At 38.3% G+C, this 27,857-nt stretch overlaps 2 protein-coding genes across 3 annotated transcripts in view; both read right to left on the bottom strand.

Annotated features, from left to right (window-relative positions):
• The window catches only part of nsg2 (neuronal vesicle trafficking associated 2), a 64,348-nt gene extending 49,496 nt beyond the window's left edge, over positions 1–14,852 (bottom strand). The window contains exons 1-2 of the mRNA XM_049592293.1: positions 14,560–14,852; positions 13,999–14,175 (exon numbers count right to left, since the gene is read on the bottom strand). Coding sequence (XP_049448250.1) covers positions 13,999–14,127 — 129 coding nt within the window. The 5' untranslated portion in view covers positions 14,128–14,175; positions 14,560–14,852. The remainder of the gene's footprint in view (positions 1–13,998; positions 14,176–14,559) is intronic.
• A 5,841-nt stretch (positions 14,853–20,693) lies between these two features.
• Positions 20,694–27,857, bottom strand: part of cpeb4b (cytoplasmic polyadenylation element binding protein 4b) — a 38,477-nt gene continuing 31,313 nt past the window's right edge. For both annotated transcript variants that reach the window (XM_049591707.1, XM_049591708.1), the window contains one exon: positions 20,694–25,368. In XM_049591707.1, coding sequence (XP_049447664.1) covers positions 25,141–25,368 — 228 coding nt within the window. In that variant the 3' untranslated portion in view covers positions 20,694–25,140. The remainder of the gene's footprint in view (positions 25,369–27,857) is intronic.

Genomic DNA, 27,857 nt, shown 5'->3' with positions numbered 1-27,857 from the left:
TGTAGCCCAAAATGAACTTTGACTTCTTTTTATAACAATGTAGCATAGTTTTCTAGTATGTGTCGCATACTATGCTAGTGACTTATGTGACATCTGTTACATAACATACTGTACATGACATGACATTATGTTTGTGACAACAGTATGTCTTAAAAGCCAAACCTTGATAGGTTTTTTGGGGGGGTTTTATAAACCCAACCATTTTACCATTACCAAAAAATAGTAGAGAATCATTTTTGGGCAAGAATAGTAGACCCATTAGTTTATTACCTGCCCTCAGTAAAATAATGGAGTAAATAATATATGATTAAGTTCAAAGTTATGTTTGTAAAAATGAGTTGAATACAGCATATCAACATGCATACAAAAAAGGACACTCCACGGCTACAGCACTCGCTCAGATGACAGACAACTGGATGAAGGAATTTGATGATAAAAAAATTATTGGTTCTGTATTACTAGATCTGAGCGCAGCATTTGATGTTCTTGATCACCATGTGTTATTGAATAAGCTGCGCTGTTATGGTTTTGAACCATCTGCTGTCGCGTGGGTTAAAAGTTATTTGACTGATAGGAAATGTACTGTATACTATAATGGTAGTTATTCTGAGCTGAGAGCTGTGAGTTGTGGGGTGCCACAAGGAAGCTCTTTGGGGCCGCTTTTGTTTTCAATATTTATTAATGATTTTCCTCTGATTTTGAATCATACCACTATTGCGATGTATGCTGATGACTCGACAATTTACACATCAGCACATACAACTGATGAATTGACTAAGATTTTAAATAAGGAATTAGAGTTAACAGAAAAATGGATGATAAGAAATAAACTGGTCCTAAATAGGGGAAAAACCAAATGTATAGTTTTAGGTTCAAAACATTCATTAAGAGAAGCACCTAAGCTTCACATATCCATGGGTGATACAGAGATAGAACAAGTAACCGAGGTAAAACTATTAGGAGTTACTGTAGATAGTCAAATGTCCTGGAACAACCAAGTAGATCAAATAGTGCAAAGAATGGGTAGAGGTATGGCTATGATTAAACACTGCAAAAAAATTATGTCTAATTGTTTATTGAAGCAAGTGGTGCAGGCACTGGTGTTGTCACACTTAGACTATTGTTCTGTATTTTGGTCCAGTACATCAGGAAGTAATATAAAATAGGTTACAGGTAGCCCAAAATAAAGCGGCTCGTTTAGTCCTTCAATGCCCATACCAAACAAATGTAAGTACAATGAATGATCGTTTAGCTTGGTTAAGTGTAAAATGCAGGGTGCAATATTCACTAATATGTCAAAAACATAATAACAACAAAAACACCAGAAATATTGTACAGGACTTTAGCATTTTTTTCAGATACACTCGACAGTTGTCTGAGGGTCGGTTTTTACAGAGCAATGGTGGCATGGAATGAATTACCATTTTTTCTGGTCTCAGAAATGTTATGAGTTTTAAGAAAAAACTTAAACTATTTTTATTTACCCAGCAGGTATGACAGAATATTTTTACTGTTTGGACTTTATATATCTGGTTGGAAGATGTAAAACTGAGCTATTTGCTTCCTTTTTATTATTATGGTAACTCAGAAAAGGCAATGTCAAGTGATGCTTAAAATGAATTCAAAATGAATTGTCAGAATGTAGAGCTACAGTATTATTTGGATTAGGTTTTGAGCAGGTGTCTTGTGTTGTGTTTGTTTGTAAGTATGAATGTAAATGTATTTTATGTTCGCTGCATTTTTGGTTGATGAACTTGGTGAGACCCCAGGAAGAGTAGCTGCTGTTAAGTTCCAGCAGCTAATGGGGATCTAAAAAATAAATAAATAAATTTATTTTTGTTGCATTTACCCAACCACAATTTTTTAATAGCAGTGTCATAACATTAAAGATGTGCTTAAAACTGCAACCATTCAGGGCACTCAGTGGCTCAATGGTTAGGGTAGGTATCCCATGCACAAAGGCATTGTCCTTGCCACAGCAGCCGTGGGTTCAATTCCAGCTCATGGCCTTTTGCTACATGTCACCCCCTTCATGCTCAACTCATGCTACACTTGCTTAATCTTTATAAAAAAAAAAAAAAAAAAAAAAAAAGGTATGAGTGAGTGTTGGCTGGGAGAGTTCAATCTCTGAAACAGGAGCTATAAAGTCAATGAAAACAGCATTCTAAAGTCTATAACAATTCCTAGCTCTTTGCTTTGAGGACACAACAAAAAGCTGGTTCATCGAACTGTAAAAAAGTTCAATCCAATCCAACCTAACCTACATTTAGGTAAGTAATTTTTGATTGCTACTTCAATGATGCAACAAAATTATACTGCAGGCTGTGTCACCATGAAATGTAATAATTTTGTCTATTTTTCGTCTGAACTTTCATCCATCTTACAATTTTGTTTCCTTTAAAACAAGTCTAACAGCCTCACACATTGGCTGCATACTTTTAAGTTTTAAATTAAAGCTCTGTACCTACTGTGACCTTTTGATATGTCAATAAGACTGACAGAGACATCTACATCAGTAACAGGAAGGTAAATGATTCCAGCACATACCAAAGCAGCACAGCCTCTGCTGCAGTTTCCTCTGAGAATCTATTTACAGATATTCAATTAGTCATGTATATCTTCTGCAAACGTCTTGATTCGCTGTGACCTTTTAATATCTCCATGACTGACATGGAGTCACTTTTAGATCTGTAATAGAGCTGCACAATTTATTTCTGTGTGGTGAAACGACTGCTGCCACACAGGAGGTTTCTGAAGTCAGGACGTGATGTATGTTTATTTCAAAAAGCACTTCGGGGCTTTTTAAGTTTTCATTTTCATATTTGGGTGAATGAACAGGAAAATGAATGACACATGAAGAAGTTGAGAAAAGTACATTTTAGAAAAGGCAGTTTTAGCTCGTCAACTCTGTATGTCTCCATCCTTCTGTCTCCAATCACAGTGTTTTTTTAGATTTGATATTCCCCGTGGAAGAGCTGTCAAAACTTTTCTTTTCTCCCTGTCTTCCCCAGTATGTTATTCCTCAGACCTGTTATCACTATGATTGCTGTTTCATTTCTCATCCCCGAAGACTGAGCTGCGGGAGAGACGGTCTTTGGTGAAGTTTCAGTGTGGAAGGCAGCTGCAGACATTTTTTTTTTCTCTGTGTTTGATTCTAGTCTTTCCTTGTGAATAAAACAGTGAATGAAATTAATATGAAAGCAAGAGGAAGCCATCTTTGTGGCTGCCGAATTGGTACAACATGAGTTCTGACAGGATGAAGTGATGATATAATCAAAGGTGATAAATGTTTAATCAGCTCCTCTTTTTAGTGTTTGGATGTTTGGTTGATTCGAATGAGACATCCCTGCAGACACAAAACACAATAAAAAGTGATTCAAAAATGAGATATGCACTATTAGGAAACCTGTTCTCATGTCAATCTAGTTAGAGACACTAAATATAGCTTTCAAGGCTTTAATCTATAAGATAATACCTTTTCAGAGGATGTTATTATCTCTGTTTCCAGTCATATTGAGCGTTGACATGGCAAACTTGTTAGCAAATAGTTGCCTGTTTACACATCCAGCAGGTACAGAGCAACATTAGCAATAATTTGGAGTTGTGTTTTTGGCCACCTGACAAATGTAAATCCAATTATATTCCTATATTAATTATATTCCCAATACTCCTTTTAGCTCTATTTTTGGTCTCCACCAGCTCAAAACAAGACAAATACTGACTCTTAGCCTGCATGTATGCTCCATATTTCCATCAACTAGTCATCAACTCACTACATTCACATGCACAAAATATTCTGTTTACTCCGGGACTCTGATGAACATGCCTAAACATGTAATTTATCATGTCCAAATATGACAAAGTAGAACAGCTGCAGCCACTTGTCATTTCGCTTCTTTGCATCAAAATAGGATTTTTTCATTTTCAACCGGTGGGGAACTTGTTGGCCCGTCCAAACACAGCCTTCCTCTTTCATTTCTTCAACCACCTTCTTGGAAAGGCTTGTGTTGTGATATTTGCCAAAAACCTGTGGCTATCAGAGTCTTACATAATGCCTAAACGTTGGCGTGTTTATCCTTCCGACCAGAAATGTGGGCTTTTCTTTTGGATCTCTACACCAGCCTTGTAAACTGTTGGCAAGTTGGATTGTTTACAACACATCCATGTCAATGCAAAGAGGCTATCGTAAAACAGGCAAGAGACAATCTGTCGCAAACAGCAGTAAAACCCCAGTTGAGTAGCATATTACAAAAATGTTACATACCCAGATAACGCTATTAAAACCTGAATAATGTCAGCATATCTGACATGTTTTAATCAGAAAATGCTACATTCAGAAAAAGGCCTAATTTGGAAAGTCTAAAGGGAATATGCTTTTGACATGACCAACATCAAATTCAGACTATTGTCTAAATTGGAATACCATAGTGTTATTGCATAGACGTAGCCACTGTGTCTGTCTGCTATTTGGTGTTAGACAGGTAGCATACAGTACACATAGCATACAGTGAATTCTTAGCAGCTGCCTCTAAAAATGACATTGAAACCATACATATATATATATATATATATATATATATATATATATATATATATATAATCTGATAGATGCTAAAAGGCTCAGTACAGCACAGGGTCACTGCAGATAATTCTTTGTGGATTTGTCACTACGAGCAACACATTTTTAAGATACACTTATTGATTTGATCTATTGTTAATAAAAAAAATATTGATTACAGCAGCCCACTGTTGGTCTCTCAGGAGGAGCGCTGCTGGTTCTCTCTTCACCCGGGTTAAGTAAGAGCAGTTATTTGCATTCCTCCGGCATCAGAAGCGTAAATCGATCTCTGTTTAGACAGGGCTAGAATAAAAACCAGCAGAGCTCAGAGTCTGGAGGAGCAGGACTGAAAACCATTGGTCCAACCCCTGCAGTACTGTTGCATTACACATTTCAAGAGCGTAAAATGCAAAAGCAACAGCTATCGAAGGCACAGGATGCATGTTTTTCATTAGTTTCAATTCAAAAGAAATTAATATTTCCTTTGTTGTTTGTTGTAATTAGTTTCTTTTATTCTGTCTTTTTTTTCTCAGAGGTGTCTGCTCAGTTTAACTGGAAACTCATTTCCATACACGCACACACTGAATTAATTTAAATAATTTAATTTAATATTATTAACTTAATTGTATTATTTAATTGACTTTTTTTACAACTTGATTGAAAATCTACTTTGATAATATTAAAGCTAAAACGATTAGTTGATTAATCAATTCAACAATCTACAGAATTTTTTCCACATGTTATATTTTGTATTTATATTCTGGAGGTTTTGGACTATCTGAAGTAGGGACCTTGGACTGGGGATATATTAATATATATTTTCCATTATTTTTTTGACATTTCATAAACAACTGGCAGCTCATAAAAAATATATATTGTTAGTTTTGGACCTAATTCATATACAAACAGGAGGGATTTTAACTGGAATAGGGTTTATTACATACTGTACTGTAGTTTTTATAGTTAAATGCAAAATGAAAAATTAATCTAATTTTTAAAATAAAACTTTACATGACCTGTCGACAAAGCCTGACCTTTAGCAAGCTAAGCTAACAGCCTCTATTAGTGTACAGGCTTTCCTTTTCATAAACAACATGCAGTGAGTCATTTCTATAATACATTCGGTTGCCATCAGAAGTCACAGCTGCCGCAGCCTTTGTGCACAGCCAGTTAGATACATTTCAGAATAGGTTATGTATAATTTGTGATCATTTGTCAGACTAAACTTGGATGCTGGCTCATCTGGTTTGTTCACATCCTCGCAGCACACAAGAAATCATTTATCAATCTATTACTGATTAAACAGTGCTGACTGAGGTTTTCCTGCTCCCAGGCTTTTCCTCCCTTATTCATGAGGACAAGAACACACAGACGTAAAGAATGAATGAGACTTAAAAGCTGCTCCAGAGGAACTGAGGAGAGAAACAAGAAGAGAATGAGGGTGAGCGAGAGGACATGTTGGACAGAAAAATAGAATGATTATAAGTCTGTTGTAGTCTTTGAAGCAGGTCTCTGTACCTGCGCTTTGCTCTCAGATAAACAACAAGAAGAAAGAAAAGATATGTCTTTCTGTCTGAGTCTCTCCACCCTCCTCCTGTTGTTGTTGTTGTTGTTGTTGTTGTTGTTTGTTTTTTTCAAACCAGCAATCCAATCAAGATATTGGTGACCCAGCGGTGGCTGTGACGCGTCCCTGCCCAGATGGAATCAAATCTAATACCACTCTAATGCCTCAGCCTCTGCAGGTCGCAGCAGCATTGTTATGTGTGGGTGTGTGAGTCCGTACGTGTACGAACTCCGCTGTGACTGCACCCCGCCCCTGCAAATATCCGTGGGTAACACTGTAGTCTGGGAGGTCACGCTGTCATCAGGCAGGATCAGGGTGAAAACAGCTGGGGTCGTAATTGTAAAGCTGCTCAGAACCGCACTGCTGATCTGGGGTACTAGTAAGGTCACATGACCCTATAAAGCTCGCTTTAGCTTTAAAGGACAGACAGAGCATAACTGGTCACAGATCAGATTCTGAAAGGCTGATTAAAGCTGATTAACAATGAACTCTCTCTGGGTGGGGCAGGAGGCAAAAACAACAACCTTGAATTCAGCGGGATGATGGAGATTTTCATCACAAAGATATTATTGGTGCACCATATTTTTAGATTGAAATGCCTCCAACAGTATAGCACTGATATTGTTTATGGAGCAGCTGTAACAGATTTATTTTTAAGTATTGCATGACAATGTGAAATTTCTGTAACAATGTGAGGTCACTCATAGTGATGAGCATACAGACAATAATCATTCAAATATGCAGCTCCCCTCAGCTTTACAGAGCTTTATAGTGAGTTTCCTCTCATTGTTTACCTGGTCAGCCCACAGCTTATTGTTTTGGTTCACTCTCACCACTCTCATAACGTCAAACTCAGCTGCAGCAGTAAGAAATTCTCATTTGAAATGGTTGAAAACCCACTGTGCACCACCCACTCAGCACCAAACAGCAGACAGACACAGGTAGCGACTAGCTGGTGAACACAGTGGAGCATTTAGCAGCTAAAGAGACCGATATTGTCCTCAGAAGTTGGTAGAGACCAAAACAAAGTTAAAAGAGAGTGGCTATTGGACTTACATTCACCAGGTGGCCTGAGGGACTGATACTGTTGCTCTGTATCTGCTGGATATGTCCAACCAGGAGCAGAGCCACATATTGGAAACATTTTGGGCTCAGCCAAAACCCTCGAGGGGTACAGGAGGCATGTTCCCCAGCTATATGCACTATTTTTCAAGCCATTTGAGATACCTAAAAGTCTGTAAATCATTTTGGAAATCATGTTAGCTGCTAAGGAAAAAAATAATCTTGTAGAGCCTACATCCTATTTTGGATCTGTTCACAAAATGTATCTTTTATTCTAAAACCGTAACACCACAGAGATGACTCTGATGATGACTAGTTTTCACTCCTGCCACCTAAAAAAGGGTCTGATGTTACTTTTTTAAGTTACATAATATAGATAGGGTATTCATTTGGCAAAGACAGCATTACTAATCTTTAAACTTGTTTGAGTAGGGTTCACAAAATGAATGTTTAGCCGAAAAATCTGACACATTTGATTCAATGCCATAATATTTTCAGCTGCTCTTATTGCAAATCAAGATCCTCAATGTTCATTCATTCATTTTCCATAACCACTTATTCTGTTAGGGGTCGCAGTGAGGCTGGTACACCCTGGACATGTCACCAGACTATCACAGGGCTGACACATACAAACAACCATCCATAACTATGGGCAATTTAGAGTTACCAATTAACCTGCATGTCTTTGGACTGTAGGAGGAAGACAAAGAACCCTGGAGAAAACCCACGCTGACACATGCAAACTCCCTGCAGAAGGACCCTCCACCCTGAAAATGAACCAGGAACCCTCTTGCTGTGAGGCAACAATGCTAACCACTGCCCCACCGTGCTGCCCAGATCCTCAACAATGCAAGAACATGTGGTCTTCAATACTCTGAACTGAAAATTAGACCAACAGAAATACATTTACTCAATCAGATTGAGACAATAGCACAGATTCAGGACTTTTGAGAAAACATTCAGGGCTGGGGCCCCAGATGCCACGCCCCCAATCGCATCAATAAATGACAAGACACTGAAGTACAGAAATTCTATGGTTTGCCCACCAGAGATTAGTGACAAGTGTATTTTTCAACTCCAAACTAAATAAAGAAAATAATATCTTAAACTTAAAAGATGATGATATGTTAATGTTGAGTTTACAACTTGCTTCCACTTCCCCCAAGTGACCAAAAAAATTAATTGCAAGTTTAAGGATTTTAATTTTAAAAGTAGCACTGAAAACTGGCATCAAAAGGAGTGTGAACATAGACATACAGTGCAGGATAAAGTATAGAATTCCCATTAAATTAACTGTGACAGCCATCATCAACACCTCCCACACTCTGTCTAATTACAGATTTCCTTATTATTTCTCTTGGCCACTGTTGTGTTTATGCATCACTTGCCAGGAAGACAAATTCTCACACTTACAGCTGGAGACAAATTCAAAGATTTAACAGCAAATTGACCTTTACAACTCCCCCACAGTCCCTTTTAAAAACAAATGGACCCATCTGCATTTGCATAATGATTTATGAAAAGGACTGCTTTTTTTGGCTTAATGCCTGTAATTGTGGACAACTTAAACCATCGCATGCAGTGGCTGAACTAACCATTTCTCAGTCCTGTGAGTGAGCAGCATACAAAATCTGCATCAGCTGTCAGCAAAGCATCCAAAAGCAACAGAAATCCTTGTGCTTGTGTCTCTCGAGGCATGTAGAAATTCACTGATAGTCAACAAAACAGCAAGCCTTCTTCTCTGACCTCTTTTCCTTTCAAATGTCAATGACAATAACTGGCTGGTATATCGCAGGAGCTTATACTTCGCCCGGCTTATTTTCTCTGTCTCTCTAGCTGCTCAAGAAATCAGTAAAACACACTTAAGGAATCAAACAGTACAGTGACATGTCAATGTGTGTGTGTGTGTGTGTGTGTGTGTGCGCCATGATGGCAGCTTCAACTACAGTATGCCGCAATGTTCTTGAGTCTAGAGGGACTGATCTAATCAGTGTAAAATGTCTGACAGCTCTATGAATGTCACGTTACGAACTGGTGGCTGCTGACAGAAACAACTTGTCACTCATGTATTGTACACACACACACATGCTCACATGCCTGTATTGTACACACACTCAGGAGGGCTGTGTGCGATGTCTGTGTGTGTGTGTGTGCATGTGTGTGTGTTAAGTGAGTGCAGTGAATGACAAGTCAGTTAACAGGTGTATGAAATGGAAGGGGATTGTGCCTCCCTCAGCAGAATACACAGCGAGGGTTCAGGCTGCACCGTGTGTGTTTCTGTCTGCAGCAGCACCAATGGACGTCCATTTTTTGGAATTTTTCTGTGAATCCTTGACAATAAAACCACTCGAAGAGATTCATCCCAAAATAGAATCTTTTTTTTAAGGGCCAGGCGGCAGGTAAATAACAGTTTTTTGACCTTGAATACGATGCTATTAAAGGCTTCCTCTTAACTTTGCTGTATTTTTAAGGACCCCCATATTTATGTGATGCTTTTCCTTTTTCCCGACACCGACAAAAAAGCTGTCCTTTCATGTCAGCATGACATGCAGTCGGGTGCCATCAGTGTGTAACGGTGTCAGGGAGAACGTGGCTGGAAAACAACTTTAGTTAAAGGATAACTTTGGTATTTTTCAACCTGGGCCCTATTTCCCCATGTGTATGTGTGCGTATGATTCAAAGGTACAGCTTGTTTTAAAATTGGTTCAGTATTGAGGGAGGCGGATGCAGCTGGCAGCCACAAAACGAGCTAAAACGGTAGATATGGGGGCAAATGCGTCCCGTATAAGTTTGCGCATTAAAAGTGCTTTTTTTCGCCACTGACCGGTTCAGATCGCCAGTGCTATCTCTGTAAATAGCATACTAAGCGTTCCCTTACCCTTCACTTCCTCTGGGCTGTGTGTGACATCATCTCGTGAGAGCTTTGCTTGTTGCCGGAAAAAAACAGAGGAGCCATGCTGAGCGCCGCTCAGAGTGGCACTGGTTGTCCCAGAGTACAGTTGAGAGTTTTACTGCATCGATTGAAAACAACGGTCCGTGTTTGTGCTTATCCGAATTGCAAGAACAGGATGTCGCGCAACACCCTGTACAGCTTTCACAGGCTGCCTTTGTCGGACGGCGAGATGCTGAATTTATGGCTAGTTGTGCTACAAATGGATGCAAACACTCCTGTCCAGACACTGCGCCTTGCAGACCATCGGGTCTGCAGTGCTCACTTCTCCCAAGATGACTACTGCCAGCCGAAGAAGAGAAGACATCCAAAACCCGAAACACCCGAAACACCTCTTCCTCAAGAAAACGTAGAGAGAGCTACAGACACAGTGGAGCAAAGCTCTCGCAAGATGACGTCACACAGCCCAGAGGTAAGGGAAACATTTACTATGCTATTTACAGAGATAGCACTGGTGATCTGAACCAGTCAGTGGTGAAAAAAGCACTTTTAATGCGCAAACTTATATGGGACGCATTTGCCCCTGTTACCGTTTTAGCTCATTTCACGGCTCCCGGCTGCATCCGCCTCCATCAATACTGAACCAATTTTAAAACAAGTTGTACCCATGAATCATACGCACACATACACATGGGGAAATAGAGCCCAGGTTGAAAAATACCGAAGTTATCCTTTAAGGGTAGGGATGCACGCGATTAGCCGTCTAAACAATTAAACAACCACCCCCTTGCTAGTCGGCACCGGAAATATTAGTTGGTTAAACTAATAGGGGTTTTATTCATGTACAAGGTTGCTTAACTGTCATGCAGCCACCTGCCAGTAGTGGGTGCTACAGAGCCATCAGACAGCAGTCCTCTCCCCATGGTAATGCTCGAGTAGACTGGAGTTTTAAAAACCAGCGTGGTTTGGCAGTACTTTGATCTAGAAAATGAATTCAGCAGCAATTAATCTTTTCTGATATATTATATTATTTGTTAACTTTATGTGAATGTTGTCAGACAATGTGCAGAGTTTACATTCATACTACATGGCGCAAAATGTCTCTCATTTCAGCTGAAGTTTAATTATAATTTAGATGTTGTTTTATTAACTTTAAAGTTAATTGCTATCATTTGTCTCGGACAATCTGCAAGGTTCAATGTGCCCCACATTTCAGATGCAGTTTATTTATTTTAGATGTTATTTTAGTGGTTAACTTTTGACTGAGTTGTTCACATTCATACCACATGGCACAAAGTGTCTCTTGTGTACTTCAGCAGCGTTTAAAATCCAACATGATTGTTGAAGATTGAGACTAAAGGCTTCAGTATTTTTTGGGACAATGTTCAAACACTTAACAATAAACGTTGCTATATTTTGACTGTTTTCTGGGTGTTTTCCCTTTTTTAGACTAGTCGATTAGTCTGAGTAGGGCAGGCGTGAGGGGTGGTGGATGTGTCCAACAATCACCAACTTTCACCCAGGAGGCCGGTGTTCACTACCTGTATGAATGTAAAGACAAACCCTGTTGTGTTTTTCTAAACTTGACCACTTGAGTTTGTTGTTGAAGGAAAACATCATCAATTCACGATTTTGTACTAACGTGGTATGTTTATTTTGTTGACATAGGATCCCAGGACTTCAACAACAGCAGACCCAGGCTACCTTGTGCATCATATGTAAAATCACATGGAAGGTCCATGACCACGTGGCAATATGTGATGAGGTCAGAGTGAGAATGTGTTGGATGGGGGGTGGGATTTGTTTTTGAAAAATCTGATGTGGGGCTGCAACTCTAATTCAGTGCTAATTTTCACTTCATCTGTAAGAAAATATTTTGATGAGGCAATTACTTGCTGTCAATATCATGTAAGAAAGTCATTTTTAAAATGGCAATCACAAATTTCCAGACCCTGAATGGGCATCTTTAAGCAACAGTCCAAAACTCACAGATATTTAAAGAATAGTTCAACATGTAAGTAAATCCATGAATTCACCTCTTTGTCGAGAGATAGATGAAAAGATTGATAGCACTCATGTCTGTACGGTAAATATGTAGCTTGAGTTGTTTGTTAGCTTAGCTTAGCATAAAGACTGGAAGCAGGTTGAAACAACTAGATTGTCTTTATCAAGCACTACCAAAATCCACCTACTAACGCCTCTAAGGCTCACTCATTAGCATCTTATCTGTTTAAAAACATATAAAAACAATGTGTTTTGGTTTTACAGTTGCTTATATGCCGGATTGTAATTGGCAGGGGGCAGTGACTTCCCAGAGTCTTGCCAAGATGTTAGTTAGTGAGCTTTAGAGCCGCTGGTAGGTGGATTTTGTCAGTGTTGGATAGAAACAGGCCATCCAATTCAACCTGCTTTCAGTCTTTGTGCTAAGCTAGCCAGCAGCTGGTTGTAGCCTTATATTTAGGCCACCGTGCAGTCCATCTTCTCATCTAACTCTCAAAAAGAGAGTGAAGATCTGTATTTCCTACAATGTTGAACTACACCTGTAAATAAATGAGACAGTGAAGAGCAGCATATCCTCACATTTAAGAAGCTAGAATCAGAGAAAGTTTTCAAAATGTCTCAAATGATTTGTTGTGTTGATTTGTTTGTGCCTCCTTGTTGGATGATGTCACCATTAAAGATGTAATGTTTTCCAGGAAGAGTCCACGTCATGTTTCAGATTGAAACTCAGATCTGAAGTGCACTTGTTCTTACATGGAAATTGAGTATTTTTCCAGAGAAACTTCAGGTAATGCTGAATGTTAATGATGTATAACTGAAGGCTAATTGTAATGTTATAGTGGAAAAATAGCAGCGCAAACATCTCCTAATCTTCAACACTGTATCGGCTGCACGGTCATGGCAAGGATGAAAACAAACACAACACCAGCACTAGATAAATAGTCATTTCATTTACTGTGGACAGAGCCAGAAGCTATCATCACCGCACCACGCTGGTGATAGCTTTAAACTGGAACGAGTTTGTTTCTGCCTACAGTAAATGAAAGGACTATTTATCCCTGAGTGCTGGTGTTCTGTCAGTTTTAACTGTGATGATAACACAAGGTGGCAGAGAGGATTGTACATGGGTTGTTTAGCAATTGGCATTAACATAAAGTAACCAAATCCTGTATAAAACTGAATTGACTGTCCTATTAGACTCCAGTCCAGAGAGTGTTTTGGTTCGAATACTGCTGCACGTCAGTAATCCTCCTGATACCTAATAAGGTGAGACAACTAATTGGTGTTTATAAAATTATGTAATACTATCAGAGCTCTACAATATGCAATTGATCAGGAGCTCAGGGTAGAAACATGGATTCATACAGCTGCAAAATGAAATCATCACACTGTAACTGCTGTTGTCTTGAAAGGAGCCGAACGCTGTCACACAACTGATGCATAATAAAGCTTTCATATTAGCCTGCCTGTTGTCTAATTCCATTCATTTTCATAATGTGCAATCAGTGCAGCTCTCTGTCCCGACCCCATAGAAACACCAATCAGGCTCTCCACGTTGCGCTGCCACCATGGTAACTGGATTAACGAGCTGCGGTGCAGTTACTATGGGATGTCGAGATGATAAATGACAGTCTGTCTGGCACCAAATCTGTCTCCTAATCTCAGCTGGAAAACAAAGGACACGGCTGGGAGACAGCTGAGATGAATGAATTTGTGAATGAATAAAAGGGTATGAGTGGGTGTGTGTATAATGTGTGTATATGTTTGGGAAAGGGGGGGGGGGGGGGTCAGTATGGGAGGGTTTGAGGACAGCGTAGGTCAGCAACACTGAGTTAATAGAAACAGATTTAGGGAACAGATAGACGCACAAACAAGCAGCAGAACTCTGTGTCTTTCACACACAGCCGGGCTGTGGTGTCTCACCTTGTCAGGTGCTTGGCTCTGGAGGCTGCCGACATCCAGTGGAGTGATGAGGGGCACATTCTGAAAGCCATCCTCCACGCTCACAGGTTTGGCCCCTTTGTCTTGAAGATTACTCCCCAGTTTCACCATCTTTCACCGCCCTTTTATATATCCCCTTTATTTCCCTGAAGACTGCTCCTGAATAGAGGAGGTGTTGAGAAAGGATGGTTTTACCTCACAGCCTGTCAGGTCAATGAAACCTTGCAGAAATGAGCAGAAGATTCTAGTGTGACAGATTAATATTGATGAGATTTTAACTTCATTATTGTTGCCTTTAAGTGCACAGTAAATATGAGTGAATGTTATCAAATGTTTTATTGATAAAATCAAATTGGGAGTATGTGATTAATAAGTGAATGATCAGAGGAGCAAAACACTCAAAAAGAACATTTTGTTTTGAATGGATCTCTGATTGTTTTTACCAGAAACCAAAATAAAAAAACTCTACCTACAGCATCTTTTCTACCCTTCTCCATCACAAAATACACAACAAAAATGTACCCTTACAAAGCATGTACTTACAGCTGATCGTCCTTGTCCGTCCGTCTCCTCTGTGCTGCGGCAGTGTTTGTGTCTGGACAGAGGCGGAGGGAAGCGCAGATGAGGAGCAGGTGAAGCTGGAGGCTGCGCTGCGGTGTCGCTGCTGCTGATGCTGCGGGAAAGCAACGCTGCACCGCCGGAGACAAACTGAATGTCTGGCGGCAGGTTTCCTACCAGCAGGCAGCCCAACCCCCTAATCCAAACACAGCCTCTTCTTCACCGCGCTGCTACACCCAGCCGCTGGAGCTGCCACTAGGGGGATTTTTTTTTTTTCCTTTCGGGAGTCTCGTTTGTTTGACTAAAGTGGAAGCCGAATTAATGCTGCCTTTCATGGCTCCTCGTAAACTCCTGAACTAAAAGGGTGGAAGCATTTTCCTTGCATGTATTGTCTGAATAATATTTAAAATCACTTGTATAGAACAAATTATTTTGCGCTGTTGCAAAATTACTTTTTTTTTTTTGTCTCATTTTGATCAGTTAATTAGAGCAGATGCGTAGATAAAAACGTGCTCAAAGGTAGAGTCAAAATAGAAACTGTCAACTTCAGCCAAGTGCTTAAAAGATAACATTAATTTATTCCCAGACAAGGAGGTGAGTGATTCATAATTAATTATTTGTGCCTCCCTGAACATCACATCCCAGTGGCTCAGCAATCATGGAAAAATCCACACTTTCCCTGCTGTAAATTTGAAGAGAAAACTGGCAGAACGGATTAGAAATCCAGTATTTCCCACAGCACATGAACGCAGCACAAACCTTGTGCAACTCAAATTAGCTCATTCGGTCCTACAGTGCCATCTGGGGGTTAAATTTGTGACATACACACAGTTAACTTGGGAGAAGCTGTTAGAAAATCTACAGCAGTAATCCAAGCTAACAGTGTGAAACCACTGGAAAGATGGTTGATGAGATGTTTATGTGTCTGTGTGGAAAACCGAGAGAGATGCTTATTTGAGATGATTTGTGGTTGGCCAATGTGTCTGATGAATAAAAGATAAATAAATGACTAGTTCAATAAGGGACTGTTTGTTGTTTATCAGAGGAGAGGTTGGTAAATTTGTTTTTGTTTTTTGTTGGTATGCTTGTTTATCTTGATCCTCCCGGAAGCTAGATACTTTTCTCGAGCCTCCCTGAGTGACTGGGGGTCACGACCCTTCCGTATGACCAAATTTTTGAAAATCTAATGATAACTTCTGTTTATATAGTTTCTAGCTGTGTTAAGTGGTATAATTTTGGTGACTCTTACAGAAAGCATGCCTGTCAAACCTGCCAGGGGTTTTGGGGTTCAGAGGGTATTTAAAATTAGTACAAAATACAACCTTTCAATAATCATAATAATAATAAAATAAACTTTATCTATATAGTGCTTTTCAAAACAAAGTTACAAAGTGCTTTACAAAAATAAAAAATGATATGATAAATGTTATACAACATGGGACAAAAGGATCTACACGAGTAAAATAAAATCAATAAAACAATCAATATAATAACAGTTTGTATATAGATAGGTTTTAAGAAGTGATTTACAGATAAAAGTGGGCTCAGGTCATGAACGCTGTGAAAGCACATTTATAAAAGTATGCTTTTAAGAGGGATTTAAAAGAGGATAAGCAACTCACCAGTCTGATCTCCTCAGAGAGGTTTTTCCAGACAGTGGGAGCCTTAATAGCAAAGGCTCGGTCCCCCATGGTTTTCGGCCTAGATTGTGAAATAGCCAGCAAAGCTGGCTGAGAACCTCAGGTTATGACCGGGCACGTATGGTGTCAGAAGATCTAAGTTGTATTTAGGTGTGAGTCCAGAGCAGGCCTTAAAGGATATCAGTAATATCTTAAAATTACTTCTAAAGTTTACTGATAGCAAACGAAGAGAAGCTAAAATAGGAATTATGTACTCTCGTTTTTGCTTGGTTTTGGTGAGGAGTCTGGCTGCTGAGTTTCAGACAAACTGTAATTTGTGTAAACTCTGTTGACTCAGACATGCTTAGAGAGAGTTACAGTAATCCAAACAAGAGTAAATAAAACCATGTATAACAATTTATAGATTTCTATGGGATAAAACTGGGCTGACCTCAGATAGTCTCCTGAGGTGCAGAAAATAAGACTGGACAACAGTATTAGCATGCAAAGATAACACTGAGATTTTTACAGCTTGGGGCTATATTTCGGGATAATGAACCAGATGTTTTGAAGTATAGGCATTAAGAGTGCCAGGGTCAATAATGATTACCTTGATCTTATCAGTATTTAGCTGTAGGAAGTTCTGAGCCATCCAGCATCTGAGGTCATGGCTGCATTACTGAGTGTATTAATTTGATGAAAATCATTGTAGTTAAAAGAGAAATAAAACTGTGTGTCATCTGCGTCAAAATGGAAGCTTAAATTATGCCTGCGAATGACATATTACAGGGGTAACATGGAAAGAGAAAACAACAGAGGTCTGAGGACAGACCCCTGAGGTATCCCCTACAGAGAATGACCATGCACTGCCATTGGCTGCACTAAAAGACCTATCTTCTAAATAGGAATAAAACTACTTTAAAATTGAAACAGAGATGCTACCACATTGTTTGAGTCATTCAAATAACATCAAATGGTCAACAGTATCAACTGCAGCACCTAAATCTAACAAAACTGAAACTGGTGATTTTCCAGCATCAGTGGAAACCAGCAGGTCATTCATCAGTTATAGGAGTGCAGTTTCTGTACTGTGGTTTGCACTAAAGCCAGACTGAAATGTCTCAAAGAGAAAGTTTCTGTTTAAGAAGTCAATTAATTGTTCAGCAAAAACTTTTTTTCTAAAACTTTAGAAAGAAGGCAGTTTGGAAATTGGTCTGAAGGGAGTTAGGGTCTAAGGAAGGGGGGTTTTTTTCAGGAGAGGTTGAACAATTGAGTTCTTTAAATAAGCAGGGACAGAACCAGTCAACAGTGACATATTAATTACAGAGAGAATATAGGGACTAACCAATCTATATACTTGTTTTAGAAACTTCACTGCAGTATGTCAAGAGCACACCAAGAGGGTTTCATTTTGGTAATTACCTCAGTGAGACTGTTGAGAGATATTGGGTCAAATGACTCAAAGAGGGCAATAGTTGTGTCTTGTGCAGGAGGGGGGATGTGCACTCTGATGGTTGTTCTCTATCTCTGCCCCCTTTTTTTCTTAAAGTAGTCCTTCAGCTGTGACACTTCACACTGTTGTCCTGTAACCTACCTGAGTGATATAATCAGATAATCTTCATTACTGACTACAGGACTTTAAATGTGCCAGTGGTACCATCAATATATCATTGTCAAACTAATTGTGATAATTCTGTATCATGTCCCTCCCACACCTCCCATCCATTGGTGTTTATGAAGGACTTCTCGGCAGTGATAAAGTCTTTATCCCAAACCAACCAACTCTTGGAAACTACAGGCTGGTGGCCTCAGATGAGCCCTCCCTAAAGATAATGTGCAGGTCAGCCTTTTGAAGACAAAGAGACTACATTGTGGCTGTGGCATACTTTCAAATGACAACATGTTTGCCAGCCACCTCATTCTTGGATCTGTCTGGAACCTCCATTGTTCACCGAGCACATCAAGCACAACGAAATGAAACAACTAATCCAGACATTCCTTATGACAGCCTAATCAGCAATAGTAGACAGAGTGTTCATCCTGAGAGACATTCAGGTAATACTTATGTCTCAGCCAAGAACATTCCTAGTACAATATGTTCTGCATAGCAAGGCAGATAATTAACATTGTACTTTTTACTTTTACTTTGTATTTTTTCATCACTGCCCTATTGTGTGTGATTACAGTGATTACTGTATGTCTTAGTCCTTGTTTAACCTTTGAGTAGATATTAGCAAAATGTTCTATCCTTTTGTAATTTATCTAAACAGTGTAGTGAGTACTTTCATATTTGTGGGTTTGGAGAAAATCTATATTATGTTAATCCAGCATTCATATCCCTGATAACTTATTAATACCTGTCTTTCTTTTAAAGGATCCACTGGATACTCTCACTCAAAAGGTAGACTTCTTTTTTATTATCTATTTGTGAGTTTATTACCCACTGTGTTAGAACATATAAAATTTGTGCCATAGTCTGCACTGTATGCCAGTATTAGCATCTTAGTATCGTTACTTTTGAAAGCACATGGTAGGCCTATGCTACAAGGCCTCTGCTGTTGAATAAGATACACAGTACAAAATGCAACCAGCTGGTGGTGTTATTGAGCCATCTGTCAGTTTGTTCAGTTGTCCCTGGAATTTGGAGAAAACACCACATGACCCAGTCAACACTCTTGCTTGGATTGGGAGATAGTATGTCATGTTTTTCATGGATCCATAAAATGTGTGTGTGTGAGCATGTGATTTGGGCATGTGCCTGAAACCAAGGTGTTATCATGAGCAGAAATTCTTCACAGGACAAGGAAGGCAGAGAGAGAGTCACAAGGGCTTACTTGATTTAGTGAGCCACACACACTCCTTTTACACACAAATAGGTTCAAACTTAAGAGGTGGAAAGGTTGGGACAGATGCTGACTATTCAGACCAGATAAGTATTTATTTGAAAAACAGCTATCCGGTCTTAGTAAATAGCGGTAAGTTCAGCCAAACCCGTTTATCAGGTGACACATTTCACCTAAGTACGCAGAATGCACTGAAATCCCACCGTTTACATGTCCCAATATCACCAAATACAAATTTGCCTCAGGAGGTTTTACTATCTCTCCAGCAAACGATACCCTCTTTCATAATACCCTCAATCAAAGAGTCAGTTTAGGTCTATTAAAGTCGAGTAACGTATGCAGCCATTTGTGTGCTATTCCTTTGATGGCCATGCAATACTGCACCACAAAAAAGTTAATTTGCAAACATACCTTGCCATAGTTATCATAAAAAAAGTAACTTTATAGTATGTAATAAATATACTGACACAATGTCACGTACGAGGTAATACTACTATGTCTTTAAAAGGTCATTTAAAAAAGCGTATTATAGTATGCCATAGCCTAATGATATGGTAAGCAATGCAAAAAGTTTCATAGTATAATATGCTAAAGAAATCATATCAGTGTGATAGTATTGAAGGCCATAACAAATGTAAATAATGTTATAGTATAGTACACTACTAAAAAAATGTGATAGTGGACTAAGTCTTAAAAGGTATCTGAATGTAGTATGCCATAAAAGAAAAATGTCATGTAAAGAAACTATAAAAAAAAGTTAAAAGAAAAACAAAAAACACCTCATAGTATAGTATGTTGTAAAAAAACATAAAGAAAGTCATAGTATAGTATGTTGTCAAAAATAACGAAAAAAAGTCATAGTATAGAATGTTGTCAAAAATAATTAAAAAACGTCATAGTATAGTATGTTGTGAAAAATCATGAAAAAAAGTCATAGTATAGTATGTCGTCAAAAATCATTAAAAAAAAGTCAAAGTATAGTATGTTGTGAAAAATCATTAAAAAAAAGTCGTAGTATAGTATGTCGTCCAAAACCGTGAAAAAAAGTCATGAAATTTTTTTTGTTTTTTTTTTTGTTACTTTGGACTCATTGATGTCTTCAGCACCTTGTCAAGACTGAGCCAGGTGGAGCAGTAGCTATTCTACATTGTATAGTATGTCATAAAAATGTCATAGTATGTTATAAGAAATGTCATAGTACAGTTTGCCATAAACGTTATAGTATCATATGGTAAAAAAAAAGTCATCGTATAGTATGCCATTAAAATGTCATATATAGTACGATACAAATCAAAAGTTGTAAGTCATAGTAATATATGCCCTTAATTATGATAGTGTAGTGTGCCATTAAAAATAAATGATTGAGTATAGTGTGCAATAGAAAAATGTCATAGTATATTATGCCATAGAAACACCATCACTGCTGGGTGTGATCAGAGGTACGAGACAGTGCAACACCTTTCTGCTTGTTTAAAATTAATGTTTGGACTGACTGCTCATGCAATATAATAAAAATATCAGTAATACTACACTATATGAAAGCCAATGTGTGATTACAACATTAAGATGTGACCAAATATGGCAGGGTCATCTCGTAGTAAGTGCGATCCCATAACAGCTTTAAATGTCCAACATAAATAAGCACACCAAGCACATATTTTCATCACAGTTAAGATTTATTTCATTCAACATTTCACATTACAAATATTTAAAAATTATGCATACTGTTATAAATAGTTGGCTGCAAACAATTAAATAACATTAGATTTTTCTTTTTCGTTTTCACTAGCACTTCTACAGACCAACTCCTAGAAATATGGACATATCCGTATTACATAACTTAATTAGAAAGGAAAATACAAAAATAGGAACTTATAAAGTGAAATGACAATAAAAATTAAGGTGATATCTTAAGTAAAAAATGCTATTAATAAATACAACAACCTTCCCATACACAGTTAAAAACTATTGAAATCTTGCCATTAAGTAACATCATTAACAGACAAATATTTAAATATTTATTTTCCTTCAGAAAATGTGAACCATATATTGTGGAGCACAATATAGCAATTAGTAAAAACTAGACACTTTAACATATTAAAAGCTTCACCTCAAAAATATAACAAAAATCTGATCAAAATTATAAAAATCAATTATACATTCCAATTAAAAATATACCAATAAACAGCTAAATACATTGTTGACCTAATAATTACAATGCAATCAATCACAGTAGCTTAAAATAAACAAAATAAGCAAATGAGCACAAAACCTTTAATGTTTTAAAAATAACTTCAATTATTTATATTAGTACAAATAGTTTGATTTCTTTTCTTTTTTACAAACACCAGCATGAAAAGGATTACAATAACAGTAGAAAATGACTGTGAAAAACATATTAACATCTTCTTTAATTAAATGTCTGCAATTAAAAATGGCATTAAAGAATTACATTGCAAAGAGTCTTTATCTGGAAAAAGGTTCAAAAGAAGTATTGCACATAACAACTTGAAGTTAACTTGCAACATTTACCACATTCAAGTCTTTAAGCTCCCCTTCCTCCAGATAGGTCTATATAAGATCACCTCGACAGACAGCGGGGATGAGTTCTCAAGTCTTTTTTAAACAGTGTTCTATAAGGATGCTCAAAGTCCTGCACTGCCAAATTGATTTAAAGTTAAGTTTCTGTCTTGTTTCTCGTCTTATCTCTGTCATGTGCATCCTGCAGAGGTCTGCGAATGGGGAAGCGAGGAGATCAACACATGGGGGAGGGGAGAGGGGGGAGGGGGGGGAGGTGAGGTGAGTGTGGGTTTGGGGTGTCCTTAACAACTTAATAGTTGAGAAACATTTGGTGCACACCACAACAATTAATTTTAATAGCTAATTCATGTACTTGTCATTTTCTCTTTTTTTGTCATGCATGCTAAGGATTACAATAGGTGCTAGTTGGCAAGTTCAAGAATATATATATACTTTTTTTGAAATATTAAAATATCTAAACACCAAACATCCATTCTTGTGATACGAGATTCAGCGTTAAGCGTGAACCAAATTTTGCATTCTCCTTATAATAAGTTATACTCCATCTATGGAGAGGAAACCAAGACAGAAGTTACCATTTTCCAACTAGTATAGCCATGTTTAGAGACATTAACATCAATTTCAAATTACAACTTATTTTTTTTTGTTGGTTTTTTTTTTTTAGTTTTTTTGTTTTTTTAATTCTCGCCATGCTGTTATTGACCAGATTGACTGGAAACATCTAGTGTACGAAAAGCTAAGACCAAGAGAGCAATACACTTTGGTCTCTCCTCTGCAGATCTGAAGTCGCATCAACACAAGTGCGCACTTAGTTGTAAAGTTTCCTCAGCACTGAAATGTATAAAAAGCATAATTGAAAATAATATATATTGAAATCACTCAACTTTTTTTTCTTAAAATGAACATTTCCATATATGCAGATCTCTCAGTAACAAAAGTACAAAAGCTACCTTTCACAATGTGAAAAATTGAGGTATTGCAAAAAGGAGTTTCCCCATTTGTGAAAAATGTGCCTAAAATGACTGTTGGAAAAAGAAAAAATATTTAGAAAAGTAGTGCATAATAAATGTTTATATGTGCATGACAAAATAATTTAGCTAGAAAACACTGTACCAAAAATCAGCAGGCCATGTATAAAATAATCTTTTTTTTTCATCTCATTTAACAGCAAATTCTTCACAAAGTGTTTTAACTTCTAAAATGCTCACCCACCACACCCACAAAACTAATGTCCAGGGTGCAAAACTGGTGCAACGACACCACGCCGATATGAGGATACGTTTCTCACTAGTGTGTATAATCAAGTTTCTGTACTAACTCCCTGACATATTTAAATGCTCAGCTAGTAGGTTACCACTGAGTGACTTAAAACGTTAAAACAAATGTGAGGATTAGTTTTACTTCTGTTTTGTGAATGTGCACTTAATGTTAAACTTTCTGCAGACCTATTGGAGATAAAAAGAACTAGTGCCTACCAGCGTGCACCTCCATTTTGAGCAATGGAGTGTGTGAGGCCTTGCGTGTGTGTGTATGTGTTTCTGCAAGCCCTGTTGATTTTCCACTGGTGTTCTAATGGGTTTTGACTGCACTGTCAAATATATATATATATATATAAATATATTATGTTCAAGGCCAATCTTTGGTTTGCTGGGCTTGACAGTTAAGCAAAACTGGGTATAAGTGACAATTTAAAAAATATATATATGAAAAAAACGTCCTTGAAGAAATGAGAAAGAAAACAAGACTAAAAAACCTAAATAAAAAATGAGCTACAGTATGACCCACTACTGCACAGCCATCTTTGGTTCCCAAAAGCCACTGGGTACAACCGACTGTTATCAAGAGCAAACTGCATGTGGGTCACAAGTGTGTAGTAGTAGAGCACACTGCAGAGACTATCTTCATTTATGCTTCAAAAACACTGGATGCTGAGTTGGATTAGCTTGGCAGGAGAAGGGATAGAGGGTTCGCCGAAAGGGCAGATCCCTCCATGACTCAAATGTGTGCTGACGATTGGGAAAATCAGATAAACTTTAATTGCTTCTTTCATTACATGTAGCTGACTCTCGGATGCAAAGTAGAGCTTTTTCATTAAAGACTTGGGAGAATTGCACAAATGCGTCAAAAAACAAAACACAGGACAGACATTTCCCGTTTGGTGGTAGCCCCGTAGAAACTGCAATAAGAGGCGGCCACTCGACCAGCCTTCTCTCGAGGAGTTACCTTAACCTCAGTCCTGAAAGATCTGGATCCAAACCTCCGCTGTGTACGCACACAGAGAGACGGTTTTGATCCATCAATGAGGCCCTACCCTCTGTTAGCTGTTAGCTCAGCAGCAGAGGCTGACATGAGGAGGGGGAGTGGGGCTGGACTTATCTCTTTTCCAGTAAGCCTGTCTGTCTCTCCTGTAGCCTCCCTACGCCATACATTCCCCTAATACACTGTATACTGTACGATGATCTGCTCTGTCCCTAGCACAACCCTGGGTTTGATTACAAAAATAAGGTGATGAAGCAAGTGAGTACAAAACTGTGCCAGTCACATCACACTCTGCTTGTTGCATCACTTCCCTTTGATTATACTTCTAAGGAAAGGAGAACACCAGCAGGTGATGATGTTTTCTTTCTTGCTTTTTTTTATCCTTTCTTTTTAACTGTATTTCGGCACATTAGCAGCTGAGTTTGAGGTATTAGTTTTTGCATGTCAAAATGGAGATCAAAACCCAAATATGTGTTGCTAAAATTTTCGTTGTGATTTTCAAGTAACATCAAAATATTTGTATGATGTGGGAAATCATAAAAAGAGAGGTTCAAACATTTTGATATGGGAGGGAAAAGAATCCATTTCGTTCTGCAGCCGGCCCTCTCTGTTCTTCAAAGTTAATTCAAGATTCAGCTTTGGTTAACTACTAAGGGTCTTATATACTGTATCTGCACTCATAAAAATTGGAAATAAGTGCACTCTTCTTTAGCAACACCTTTTTCATTTCACATTTGCTCTGGAGCCTCTTGCATCAATAGAGAACTTAATCACACCTCTCAGAAATAATAAGCCAATGATACACTGTTTCAACAGCTTTTTGCTCTGGAGACTCGGTACAAAATAAAAAGCAACAGCTCTGCTACAAAAGAAGTCAATCAAATGTCAAATGAAGTGTACTGTTTTGGGGCCTCGTATAAAAAAATTAAAATCAAATACAATGTTTAGAGAAAAAAAAAAACATGCCAATTGAATAGCAGAGTACCATATCACACCTCAAACTTTCCTATATATGTATTTTTTTTGACAACTAATAAAAATATTTCAAAAATCAAACGCATAAATAAAATTATGTTACACATCTTTTTTCCTTGCTGGACATATTTGGATATAATTCCAGTTTTTCTTTTCTATCTTCAAAATATAGATATATATTAACTTAAAAAAAATGAGAAAAAGTTTCAGTGAAATTAGAGCAAAAAGGAACCAGCAACAGAAAAGTGCATTTATTTGTACAATGATTTGCGACTCCTGCACTACCTGCCCTCCTGCTCCCCTGTTGCCTCTCCCGCTCTGTCGTCCGCTCAGTTCCAGCGGAAGGAGATGTGACGGGGTCGGTCGCCGCCCTCCTTCACCAAGGGTTTGTGAAACTCTCGTCCGGCACGCGAGTGGATGGCCGCCCAGCAGTACTCGCAGTAATACTGCAGACAGGTGACGTTGGCGCAGAAGAACGGTGCAAACTTCCCGCCGCAGCGAGTTCCCTGGCACTCATCGCACAGCTGGTCATCCAGCACGTATGGCTTCACTTCCACCTGCAATCAGAGGTGGGAATAATTTGAGTTTAGTTATGTTATTTCCTTTACAATGTCTGTGTCTCTGCTGGATGTATTTTTTTTTAAATCAACCTTACAGGACATGAAACAGATGGCACCAGAAATGTAGAAAATTCCTCTGAAAACATGGTTTGTTTGAAAATTTAGCAGGTATACTGCCGGTATTGTTCTTTAAATCTATAATCCTTTTATGAAAGTCACTTTGTGCCATATTTGCTCAAACTGTCACTCAAAAAAACATGCCCCTTTTCCTCTTCGAACAGTCTCTAATGGCATTTGCAAGAATTTACCAAAACACACCAAAATCAACCAATCAGAGCCAAGGAGTCTCTAATGCAGCTGTCAGTCATGTCAATTACTGTATATGTGTGGTCAAACTGTCAAACTAGGCAGCACTGATCAAATATTAATTAAGATTCTGTTACTGCATTGCCCATTTCTCACCTCTCCCCTTAAGTTTTCAGAAACATATTTTAGTGTACTGTTTAGCTGTAGAATGAGAAAGGTTGTGACTGCTGCCATGTTGGATACAGTCAAGCCGAAACAAAACACTGCCCAGACGACCCACCAGACCATTTACAGCTAAACAGTACACTAAAATATATGTCTGAAATCATTTAAAGCAAGAAATGGGCAATGCAGTGACAGAAAAAAGTTATGTTTTTGCTATAAAAGTTACCAACTACAGCTCCTTTTTATACCATTTCTGGTCAGCCTTTTTTAAAAACCTTTTTTTAATTAATGCTCAAAATAGTAGTTTTCATTGTTGGTGGCTGAGTCTGCAGACTCACAAAATGGCTTAAAATAATGCAGGGAGTAATGCAACATGAAGGCCCAGTCACAGTGAGCCTGAGGAAGACTCCAAATGTTACAGTTTGTGAGATTTCAAACTCCCCTCACTGTATACCATCACTTGCTTCTCCAACTGCTCAGTGATGAGGGATTGTGCCATTAGCAAGTGAATGTCACTGAAGCACTCAGTCTACAAAATTTGCACAGCAATTATGCAAATAAGTGAGCAGCGTACTATTATTCCAGTATTTCATATTACAGTGTTACCTCTTCACTAGATATTTCTGTTGGATTTCTGCTCACATTATTTTGTTCACTCACCTCTATTGTGCAAATGTGAATGACATCTGAGTCAACTACAAGCAACCGTAAGTTGTGTTACTGTAATTCCTCAGATGCTGACAACAGAGGGTAAGTCACCGATAGCCTTGGCTCGGAAGTGTAATCACACAACTATACACTGTGTAAATAACTCCACAGACAAAACCTTTCCGTTCACTGGTGAGTTTCAGAGCGCATTCTGGACAGAGGTAGATGACTTGACAGCTCTTAATGTTACTGCAGTGGTGTCATGGAATAATCTGCCATGATACTTAAAGGGACGGTTCACCCCAAAACCAAAAACACCTATTTTTCCTTCTTCCATATAAGGCTATTTATCAGTCTAGCCTGTTTTGGTGTGAGTTGCAGAGTGTTGGAGATATCAGCCATGGAGATGTCTGCCTTCTTTTGAATGTAATGGAAGTAGATGGCACTCGGCTTGTAGTGCTCAAAGCGCCAAAAAAATACATTTGAAAACTCAACAGCAATGTCTCTTTCTAGAAATCATGACCCGGTTACTCAAGATAATCTACAGACCTCGTTGTGAGCAGTTTCATGTAGGGACCTGCCAACTGTATCATTGCACAGAAGGTAACATGCATCTACTACTTGGTCACCTAGCAAAACTCAGCTTGCTAACGTTTAAGCTAAGGAGGATGCAATTAATGTCACAAGCCTCTCGCCCATGAGCAGATGCACCCTTCCTTCTGCGCGGTGATACGTTTGGCAGGTGTACTTCAATAAAGAGAAAATAGCTCCTAATAGCTCTCAACAAGGTCTGTGGATTATCTTGAGTAAAACGATTTCTGCTGTTTTTCAAATTTGTTTTGTTTTTTGGCGCTTTGAGCACCACAAGCTGAGTGCCAATTAGTTAAACTATATTTGAGAGAATGCAGACATCTCTACAGACAGAATCTCCAACACTAAGCAACTCATAGCAAAACAATCTAGACTCATGAATAGCACTAAAGAGGAAACATATGTATTTTTGACTTGGGGGTGAACTGTCCCTTTAAACCTCTTTGTACCTCTAACAATGTTCAACACGACTGTCTGTTCCTGTTGTTTTTACGTCTTACTGAAACTGTTAACAAAGCTTTGCCATAAATTAGCAGGAAGACATTGTTTATGCTGGGTTTCATCTACATCTAACAACAGTCTTTTTGATACTGTTTTATGCTCTCACTCAGTGGTAGACATTCTGGTTGAATATAATTTAAATTAGTGAGAAATCCTCCTCTTGAAGCTTGAAGTCAGAACACTTACTGCTTCTTGCACTGATCTTCTAAAATGAATAAATAATTATGCTAAATGTGCCTCCCCATTTCACTTTCTCTGCTAAGAAACAAACGCAT

The sequence above is a fragment of the Epinephelus fuscoguttatus genome, linkage group LG12 (genome assembly GCF_011397635.1).
Source record: "Epinephelus fuscoguttatus linkage group LG12, E.fuscoguttatus.final_Chr_v1".
Classification (NCBI taxonomy): Eukaryota; Metazoa; Chordata; class Actinopteri; order Perciformes; family Serranidae; genus Epinephelus; species Epinephelus fuscoguttatus.
Note: the sequence above shows the minus strand (reverse complement) of the source record. Positions and strands in the feature narration are given on the sequence as shown.